The sequence below is a fragment of the Oryzias melastigma genome, linkage group LG18 (assembly GCF_002922805.2).
Source record: "Oryzias melastigma strain HK-1 linkage group LG18, ASM292280v2, whole genome shotgun sequence".
Lineage (NCBI taxonomy): Eukaryota > Metazoa > Chordata > Actinopteri > Beloniformes > Adrianichthyidae > Oryzias > Oryzias melastigma.
Window position 1 is genome coordinate 2,285,036 of NC_050529.1, and position 10,520 is coordinate 2,295,555.

Here is a 10,520-nt window from a genome sequence, read left to right on the forward strand (position 1 = left end):
GGGGGACGGCCCTGCTTTGATGGAAGGGACTTTTACAGCATTGTGGTCTGGCAGACCGGGCTCAAAGGAGCAGGAAATGATCACGTCTCCCTTTGTCAGAACAGTCTGTGTCAGACGGCAGCCGCTGGATTCAGGGGGGTATATCTCTGAAGGTCTGACCCAGAAAAACGCCAAGAAAACCTGCTTGTTGTCTGACTTTGAAGGAGTCGTTGGTACTCTTGGTACTCTTAGTACTCTTGGTACTCCATGAAAGTGTTGATTTACAGCTAGCTAGCGAATGGTTTAGCACTCAATTCAATTTCATGGTCAGGTAATCGAACAATACTGTATTAAATTCAAGATCCGCTCGTTCCATCCCTTTTGGGGTCACGGGGTTGCTGGAAACAATCCAGCTACTGTTGGGTAAAGGCGGCGTACGCCACGAACCGGTCACCAGTCTGTTCCTGGGCCTCACAAACCCACCTAAGGACAATTTAGATTTGACGATTACCCTACGAAGCAGGTCTTTGGTCTGGGTGGAAGCCAGAGTTCCTGGAATAAATCCACGTACGCACAGAAATGTCACAACAGGGACTTGAACCAGGGCCTTATCAACGCGACGCGAGAGTGCTAACCACTGCACCACAGTGCAGCCCCAAAGCAAACTATTGTGTACAATAAAATATTTTTGGACCAATACTTACATTTCTAATGAATTCACTTTAAATCCTAAAATGTTTTTGAGCCATTAAAGCTTTAAGAAGGTGTCAAACTTGATAGTGTTGCATCTTGGGAAAGTTTTAATAGTTATTTATTCATAATCTGTAATTGAACAGATTGAACACATTTATGTTTGTAAGTCAAGGAAGTGTTTTCTGCTCCATCTGAAACCTTTATCTGATGATGGTGTTGAACCCTCAGTAACAGAAACAGTTTCTATTGAGTCTCATTGAGTCTTTGATCTGACTGATAAAGTTGACACGCCGCTTTTATGACCCAGAAAAGCCCAGACAAAACCTGCAGCGGCACAGTGAGCGTCAAAGGGTCAAACGTTGAGTTTCTATCGCTTTGTTTTGCTGACTGAGTCAGGAACGGTGAACTTTGACTTTGTTCGGGTGAAACCTTTAAGGAAGTGACACAACAGAATCTTTTCTATCGATTTTACATCAATTAGAATCAGTGTTGGACCCCACCTGTCACAGTGATGTTGACTTTATTGCTGCACTTTCCCTCTGCAGACTCACACCAGTAGACTCCACTGTCCCAGTAGTACAGTTCTCTGATGAAGCAGACGGAGTCACTTCTGTTCGAGGAGGAAGGACAGTCTTCGGTTGTGTTTCCCTGATCGATGGTTCTTCTGATTCTCCATCCAGAGAGGTTTCCATGAAGCTCACAGCTCAGAGTGACAGACTCGTACTGGAAGAACTGGGACCTGCTGGGAAGGACTCTCAGAGAAGCTGGAAGACAAGAGGACCGTTGTGGTCTTATCCTCTCCGTACGTTTTTCAGCACATAAAAACTCAATCACACTTGATTTCAGCAAAACGTTCAGCTCGTTCAGGACATTACTGTATTTTAGGTATTCAAAAACTTTATAGTTTTTGAAATATTGACCAAGTATGTCTTGTAGGAAACAAATGAGAAATTACTCAAATCTTTCAAAGATGTCATGAACTTTGAACTTCTGTATATACTTTGAGCTAGAGACAGCATTCAAACTTTAAAATGTTCAGCAGACACTTGGTTTTTAGGTTAATTTGGTATAAAGCTTTTATTTTAACAAGATTCTAGCTGTTTTTTATAATTTAGACAATTTTCCAGATTTTTAGACTAAGTTGGAGTTAAGCAAACATTTTAGTATTATGCTAGCTGTTTTTGTTTTCATTATTATTATTATTATTCGCTAATTTAGACATGTTTCTAGTTTGTTAGGAAGATTTTGAGTAATGCGAGCTGGATTTTTCTCTTTTCAAATTAAAACATGTTCCAGTTTTTTGGCAAATTTGGAGTTAGGCTGACAATTTAGCATTAAACTACCTGTTTTTCTTTTGCTAATTTAGACATAATTCCAGTTTTTATGTTAATTTGACACTAAGCTTTTATTTTAACAACCTGCTAACTGCTTTGGGCTAATTAACACAATTTTTTTAGGCAAAATTGAAACTAAGCTAACATTTTAGCATTATGTCAGATGTTTTTTTGTTGCTAATTTTGACAGATTTCAATTTTTTGGCTAATTTTGAGTCGAGCTAATATTTTAATATTATGCTAACTGCTTTTTACTTTTTAAATCATTGCTAATTTCGACATGTTTCTAGGTTGTTAGACAATTTTTGAGTTAAGCTAACATTTTAACAGTATGCTAGATGTTTTTTTTTTTTTTAATTTAGGCGTGTTTCTTGGTTTATTTTTTTTAGCTAATTTGGAGACAAGCTAATATTTTAGTATTATGCCAGCTGTTTTTTTATTTTTTTTTTGCTAATTTAGATGTAATTCTAGTTTTCGGGTTAATTTGGCACTAAGCTTTTATTTTGACAACTTGCTGGCTGTTTTTGACTAATTAACAACATTTTCCAGATTTTTATGCATATTTGAAGTTAAGCTAACATTTTAGCATTATGCCAGATGTTTTTTTCTAATTTAGACATAATTACATTTTTTGGCTAATTTTGAGTCAAGCTAACATATCAGTATTATGTTAGCTTTTTTTGGCTGATTTACACAATTTTCTAGATTTTTGGCAAATTTTGACTTAATCGAACATTTTAGCATTATGTTAGTTGTTTTCTTTTCTTTTTTGAGACATGCTTACATTGGCACTTAACTAACATTTTGGTATTACTCTAGCTGTTTTTGGCTAATTTAAACGTGTTTTCATCTTTTTTGATAATTTGGCACTTAACTAATATTATGGCAATCTTTCGGCTTCAATATTTTCAGCTAACTTCTCTGGTGTCCTTAGCGGCCACATTCAGCTCAGAGTATTCACACTTGCGTTATCGCAGGTGATGCTACGTGTCTAATTTTCTGTAGTTTTAAAATAACTCGAGTTTACCAACTTTTTCACTTTCAAACCCAGCTTTTTTACTACAATCAAGGCCGACGTCTTCTGTGTGACGAATAAATAAAGCTGTAATCAGCTGCAGGTCATGACTGTAGATAAGGTCAAACCTTTAATGTCTTTGATCAAAGATCTACAATTCTCTGTTGTGGGCTCAAACTGTGGCGATACTCAACAAAAATGCAGTTTGTTGGACGTTTATAGAGAATCATTGAAACATTTTACAAAACAAAGATGAAAGCTGACTTACCGAAAACAGAGCAGAGTGCTGCTAACTCCATGATGAACTGGGACTTCTGCAGGCTGCTCGGGGGTCATCCTCCCGTCTGACGAAAAGAAGACCACAAGCTTCCTGCTTACACAAACTTTAGAAACAAAACACTTGTTTTTTTCACACCCTTGAACATCAACCATAGGCTGAAGACTTGCTGATGTGTTTTTTTCACTTTCACATTTTTTACCCCAGAGACAAACGAAGGGGGGCTGATGGCATCCTAAATGTCACAGGTCATGTACAAGCAGCTTTTTGAATCGACAAGATATGCAGAGACCGAAAGCATTTTTTTCTCTATAGCAATTTAAAAAAAAATTGTTTGTGCTCTGTTTGCACTCTTTGGTGACGGTTATTCGCACTAGCCTATTTTTACCTTCCGGGTTTCGAAAACCCAAACAGAACAAAACTGAGCCAGATTGTGAGCAACAAATTCAGTTTAAATGATTGTTAACAGCTTAAATTCAATGTTTTGTTAACATTATTTTAGGATATTTTGTTGACCACCTGCTTCTGATGTGTGAGGAACTCAATGAAAATGTTCTAAAAGATAAAGTTCACTTCTATGCTGATGATGTGATGATTTATTGATCTGCATCCAGACTTAAATTGTTTTTGTCCACTTCATAAAAAGGGTTTGAACTTCTAAAATAAGTGTTTAAGCTATGTGCTAACTAAAAATAAAGACGATAGTTTATCCTCCAGCTTCTTTCCTGCATTTGTTTCTTGCATTAAAACAAGATTTAAATCTAACGAGGTCAGCATCTGAAACAAAGGAACTATTTTACACAAAAGATAAAGTTATGGTTTCACTGACTCAAATATAACGGAAATGCATTTTGTGGTGCTGAGCATGCACTAATTTATTAGTCGACATATTCGTGTCTAATCGACTGATCCTGGCGGCCCTATTAGTCAAATACCAGGCCTGTAATTTTCCTCACAGATATATCTCAACTATGAGAAAAGAGATCCAGAGAATCACATTGTCTGACTTTAACATAATTTATTTACAAGTTGTGATGGAAAATACGTATTTGGTCAATAACAAAAGCTCATGTCAATACTTTGTTGTGTACTCTATGTTGGCAAATATTTTCTCCTAGTCTTCCTGAGATCTTCCCTTTCTGTTGCTGGTGTTTTTGTCCATTCCTCCATGCAGATCTCCTCTAGAGCTGTGATGTCTCTGGACAACACAGGCTTTCAACTTCCTCCAAAGATTCTCTAGAGCGCATGTGTGAAAGTCGAGGCCCGGGGGCCGGATCCGGCCCTCCGGGTAATTCTATCCGGCCCTCCAGATCATTTTATTTCATTATTATTAATGACCCGATGTTATCTTGAGCTCATTTCTAAGTTGTATAATTTTGACAAAATATATTTTTTATGGAGAGTAAAATATTTAAAGTGATTTAAGGTTTAAGTTGATTTATTCTGGAATAATATTCCTGACTTTTTATTATTCATAATTATGTTTAAAAAGTTATGGTTTTAAAGTTTGAAAAATTGTTATTCTGCTAATTTTTTGGACTGTTTAAAACGATTTGTTTTGTAAATCTGTGGTGAGAAGCAGTGATGAAATATTAACTGATGTGTCAGCAGCCCTGAGACCAGTATACACGAGTGAAACCTCGTGGGCGTACTGGTGGATCGCTGTAAGATAAAGTCATGTGACTGAAACAGGTGGAGTGTCATTTGAGTCTGCTGCCCACACTGTGTTTATGAGAAAAAACAGAAAGTCTTTACTGTTGTTTTTTGTGGTTTCATGACATTCAACAAAACGACTTTAGAAGTGTGTTTTGTTGTTTTTTTTCTGCTGGATTTTTGCTCCTTCTTGACTTCCTGGATTATTCCAATAAGATGTTCTCCACAGTCTGAAATTATTTGGATGGAAGTTTTGTTTCCTCTTTTGAACGTTGTTTATTGTAGTCTTTTTTAGAGAAATATTCTTTTCTCTGAATTGTTTTCGGATAAATTTTGGAAACAGACATGAAGAATGGCTTTTTAGGACATTCAGGTTGTGAGATTTTGGTTAAAAACTTCATAATCATAATTAAAACATTACTGGAAACATTGTTTTTATTAATCTTAGAATCCTTTCCTTTTGGCCTGTAGTTCCCAACAAGCAAAGCAGTAAAGCAGAACTTGGTGAAGACAATCAAAGACTGTCTGACAAACGATGGAGTTTGTTGCGTCTTCTTTTCAACCCAGATGCAGCTCAAACAGTCATCACTTGACACAAATGTTAAGGAATCCATTCAACATAAAAATGGTTTAGATTACTATTCTTGAAAACAACTTAATAAGCAAACAAACTGAGTAAAGAGAGTTCCACATGTCACATGACTGCATGTGAGACGACGGTATGTTTGATGTTGTCCTACAACCTGTGATGTCTCTGGTGGAAAACAAGCAGAATTTAAATGTTTGCTGTAAAAATAGTAAAGTATGGACCAATAACAATCAAATCCCATTTATTGTATATATTGATATGAACAAAAGTAAAAGTGAAAGGACAAATAACGCCATAAAAGTCCAGAAACTTTGATACTGAAACTTTATATGCCACCAAAAGAGAAACATCTCATTAACAGAGACCAGGTATCAGAAAAAAACCCTGAAGCTAAAACCCCGTTAGTTTCAACAGCGTCTCCACCTGGTGGAGTGAAACCATAGAGTGAAACCATAGAGTGAAACCAGTGACTAATTTTTTGGTAGATTCCATTAAAGGGTTTAAAAACATCTTAATTCCCCCAAAAGTTGCAACTTAAAATTGCAGTAGTAGCGGGTTTCCCGGGGTTAAATTCTATCAGGTATGATGACGTTTAGTCATTTAGATTTTAGCATTTCAGATAACAGATAATCTAGAAATAAAAGCTCCAGGCAAAGCAGCAGCTTCAAAAGGGGGTGGGGTCAGTCCTGATAGGTGGCCCAGCGTGCTCGAATCATAGACGGTCCAAATAATATACAGTCTATGGCTCGAGTGCAGACAAAGTCGATACCCCTGGCTGCCGCGCGCACACTGGCGCGCGCCTCGCCGCGGGCGGGGACAGCTCGCAGCAGAGAACAGCTGCCGCTCGACGCCGTAGTGACTAAAGACTAGTAGTGACCGGAGCGGAGAGGGGCTGTCCCGGTATAGCCTCGTTATTATCTGGATCCAGGTGAACAGGTAAGTCCCAATGAACCTCCTTCCTGCGTATAGAATTCTGTTTACATGTATTGATTGAAACATAGGAGGATGGTGTATTTTATTTTGAAAGGAACGTATATTCTAATTCATGTATATAAATATATATACATATATTCGTTTTCGGCTTACGTAAATAAAATGTTGGATTAAGTTCGTTTGTACTAGAGAGACTGGTTGTTGACGTTATCGCTTGAAGCATGTTTCCTAGCAGGTTTCCATTCCGTCAGGGGGCGTGGCTCGTGACGTCACGCGCACATGGGGAATCCCTGACGCTCTTAAAAGCGTGTAGTCAGTCTCTCTTCTCTCAGTCGTGTTTCAGCATGTTTTCCTCAGATCTCGTGTCTGTTTCTGCTTCTTCTCTGTGGATTTTAACGTTTTCTTGGTTGTTGTTCTGTAAACATGTTGAAGGTAAGTTCATCGATGTTCTGTTCTGAACTTCTACTCTGATAGATGAGATTCTGAGGAGGTTTGATGTTTAGAGGATTCAAGCTTTTATCTTTCTGAAGACTATTGAATGAACGAACGTCTGTATTTTGTTTAAATGGTCGAACTTTGTCATCAATAAGTGATTTTAAAAAGTTCTTTCTGTTTCTTTTACTAAAAATGTATTTCGTTACTAAACATGTCAGTCAGTGATCAAACACGTGGACTTTAACGTTCAAATTGGTGGTTAAAAATGATCTTAAAGACTGAAAACTTTCAGCTGGAGACATTTTTATTTATTGAAAATCCTTTTTGAAAAACTATAAAATTATTTCTGTTGATACTGAGCGCTATTCATTCATTCATTCATTGAGATGTCCAAGCATGTCTGTGTGTGACCATGACTCATCATGACTGTAACCTCACACTAGCCTGACTCAGCATGACTGGACAATCTGTGGTCAGATATGATATATTTTTGACTTTCCTAATAATTATCATTTATTTCAAGCGTTAAAAATAACTGAATTCTGGATCAAAAAATGAATAAACGGAAACATCAACCCCAATATCAGGTAGAAAATCAAGATGTTAGAAAAGATTTGAAGTAAAAGACAATATAGTAGTAAACTCTGATGCTCATTACCAAAAATTACTATCCAGCAGGTAAAGTGTGGCAATATTATAGAGCAGTATGACCAAGTATACCTGGATTGTTTTATAATTGAGTTACTTTTTGATACTTTGGTTTGTACATGTCTAATATATTGTCTCCACCTCAGTTTGTTGTCAATAATTACCCCAGATTTTAATATCTGTCACCTTTTCAACTAAGACAGTATTGGTTTGAATTTACAGCCCTGTGTTGATATTATGGATGCCAAAAAAGGACTTAGATTTGTTGTAATCCATCCATGTTTCTTGTTTAGTTCTGTATTCACCACATTGATAAGGTCATTATAATTGACTCTTAAGTAAAATACATTTGTATCATCACCAAATAATGTGACTTTTGGCAGTTTTGAAACACTGAACGCATCATTTATGTGAATATTGAACAGTAGTGTGCCTAGAAGTGATCCCTGAGGGACACCACAACTGATATCCTTGGGATAAGATGTAGATCCTTCAATCTGGAATAATTATTTCTTTCTACTAATAAGCATATGTTAAAATTGCATATATTACCATCAAAAGACGTTTTACTTTTGAATTTATTTACAATTGATATAACTGGATAGAAATATTTATGTTTAACCATTAGAAGTTTTAGTTAATAACCGTTTCCTTTGTTTCCAGGTGAACACATTGGTTCAGTCAAACCAATCATTGCTCTTCCTGGTGATGATGTCATCCTGCCGTGCTGCCTGGACTCTGAGGTGGACCTCCAGGATTACACCGTGGAGTGGTCCAAACTGGAGGTGAAGCCTGACCCTTTGGACAGACAGGGCCGCGTCCCTTATGTGTATCTGTACCGGAACAGGAAGACCATGACCAAAGTCATGATGGAGACGTTCATCCAGAGAGTGTCTCTGAACCCAGACGGACTCAAACGAGGAGACGTGACGTTAAAGATCAGGAACGTGACGCTCCAGGATGAGGGGAAGTACAGCTGCTTCATTCCTGGGAAGAAGTTCAGGGAGACGGTTCAGCTGCTTGTTGGTGAGTTTCTCTGCAGATGAAGAACATTTGTCCTGAACAGCAGTCAGGAAATGATGTCATCTCTTTGTTTCAGAGCCAAACGGAGTCAGAGCTCCAACCATGGAAACATCCCAGTTTAACATCTCCACTCCAGATCCAGGAGGAGAGCAGAACAACATCTGGATCAGTCGCTCCAGACCGGCTCTTTGGATCGCTCTTGGAGTTTTTACCTCATTCATCCTCTCTGCTGTTTGTGTTTATATCTTTCAGAGGAGACCACAGGAAGTGAGTCCTGAATTCTCTGATGATCTCTCATCTTTCTGGAGGAATCTTCAGCTTCTTACATCCTTTCTTTCTTTCTTCTAGTGTCAGAAACCTTTCCTGGTGTGAAGACATCCCATCTCTCCAAAGCTGCTTTGCTGGTCTTAAAGGACTGAAGATGGTTTCTGGTACTTCAGCCTCATGGAGGATTGTAACCGGTGTGAGGATGTTCTGGTTCTGACCCGTTTCTGCCGTTGACTTCCTTCTGTCATGTGGAGAACTTCCTGGAGATCAAGACCAACTGAAGAACTCTGAACGTTCTAGATAAAGTCTGAAGGTCTGAGCTGGTCTTTGGACGATTCCAGACGTTTGTGGATCTGAGATGTTTGGATTGAACTGTAGAACCAGGTTGATCTGAACCGTTAGGAGTTTGGTTTGTTTAGGTTCTCCTGCAGGAACAGAACCTCAGCTGGTCTGCTCAGATTCCTGCCGTTCTTCTAGAGAACTTCTACGATGTTTGTGAGGTCAAATGTAGAAAGTTTTCCAGGACAAAGTGACATTGACAAAGACAGTTGAAACTAGCTGAGAGTCTCAGGGGTTTTCTCGAAAACTGAAAGTGAGGTAAAAAGATGGTCTGAGGTTTCAAGAAGAAAAGCCCCGCCCCCTGATATTTATTGCAATTGTGCATTCTATTGAATGTCCTAAACTGTATTTACTGTCATCTTTATATAGACTGCTGTGATTTTCCTGAAGCTGCTCTGATATTCAAACATATTACCTGTGCAAAAAATAAATGCAAACACAACTTTTATACTTTAAATATTTATTTATTTATTTAAGACAAATAACTGCAGAAAAGCAGCTTTTATACTGAAACTGTCTGGTGATCAATAAAAAGATGAATCCTCCAGAGTTTATGGTCTTGATCTTTTTCTTCAGAAGATACTGCAGCTCACAAACTGATAGAAAAGGGTTGGACTGGCAGGTACAGGTAACCCACCTCACCTGTGACTCGTTTACCTGTAATAAATGTGTGTGGACAAAAGGAATTGGAGTCTCTGGACTCCCAACAAACTCTTGTATCCTGACATTTCGGGATCCTGAGTAAAGGAGCTGTCTAAAGATCTACGGGTAAGGGTAACTGAACTGTACAAATCAGGAATGTGTTTTAAGAAGAAATAAATAGGATTACTTAATTAAGTCAAACTTCTCATTTCAAACGTCTTGTTCATCTTTCACAATAAAAGTCCAAATTTTAAAAACAATCCTATTTTTTAGTTAAGAGTTCATTTTTAAGGTTTATACTTACAGGTTGTCACAGTAGCAGGTCTTCAGCGCCCCCTTGTGGCTGATTGAACCTTCACCTGACTGTGTCTCTGTCCCAGGGTTCAACAGCAGAACCGATGGGTTGGATTTTGTTTGAGATTGTGATTGTTTTGTTTTTGTTTTGTTTTTAAATGTAAGGTCATTCAAATTACACAAAGTATAAGAAGCGCTTTTTATAAATAAACTTTGATAAATTGATTGAACATCTTTAATAGTAATACGGCAAAACTGCCTCAGAAAGATCGATCTAGCTGAATCGCGGGAATTGAAATTGATTATTTGACTAATTATTATGTTTCTAATGTACATGTATGGATTAAAAAAATGATTCTCCACCAATGTAGTTATATGTTTATTTTTAATTCTAAAAGC

At 37.6% G+C, this 10,520-nt stretch overlaps 2 protein-coding genes across 3 annotated transcripts in view; one reads left to right on the top strand and one right to left on the bottom strand.

Moving 5' to 3' along the window:
• Positions 1-3,507, bottom strand: part of LOC112156230 (low affinity immunoglobulin gamma Fc region receptor II) — a gene marked incomplete at its 3' end in the record, with an annotated part of 9,460 nt that extends 5,953 nt beyond the window's left edge. The window contains 2 exon segments of the mRNA XM_024288450.2: positions 1,173-1,436; positions 3,290-3,507. Coding sequence (XP_024144218.1) covers positions 1,173-1,436; positions 3,290-3,320 — 295 coding nt within the window. The 5' untranslated portion in view covers positions 3,321-3,507.
• LOC112156236 (myelin-oligodendrocyte glycoprotein) overlaps positions 1-9,734 on the top strand; it is a 19,779-nt gene extending 10,045 nt beyond the window's left edge. The window contains exons 1-4 of one of the 2 annotated variants that reach the window (XM_024288460.2): positions 6,527-6,905; positions 8,220-8,582; positions 8,656-8,846; positions 8,928-9,734. In XM_024288460.2, the coding sequence (XP_024144228.2) occupies positions 6,695-6,905; positions 8,220-8,582; positions 8,656-8,846; positions 8,928-8,951 (789 nt within the window). In that variant the 5' untranslated portion in view covers positions 6,527-6,694 and the 3' untranslated portion in view covers positions 8,952-9,734. Of the gene's footprint in view, positions 1-6,526; positions 6,906-8,219; positions 8,583-8,655; positions 8,847-8,927 lie in introns of those variants that run through there. The other variant, XM_036216806.1, reaches the window with a different exon arrangement.
• The last annotated feature ends 786 nt before the right edge of the window (positions 9,735-10,520 follow it).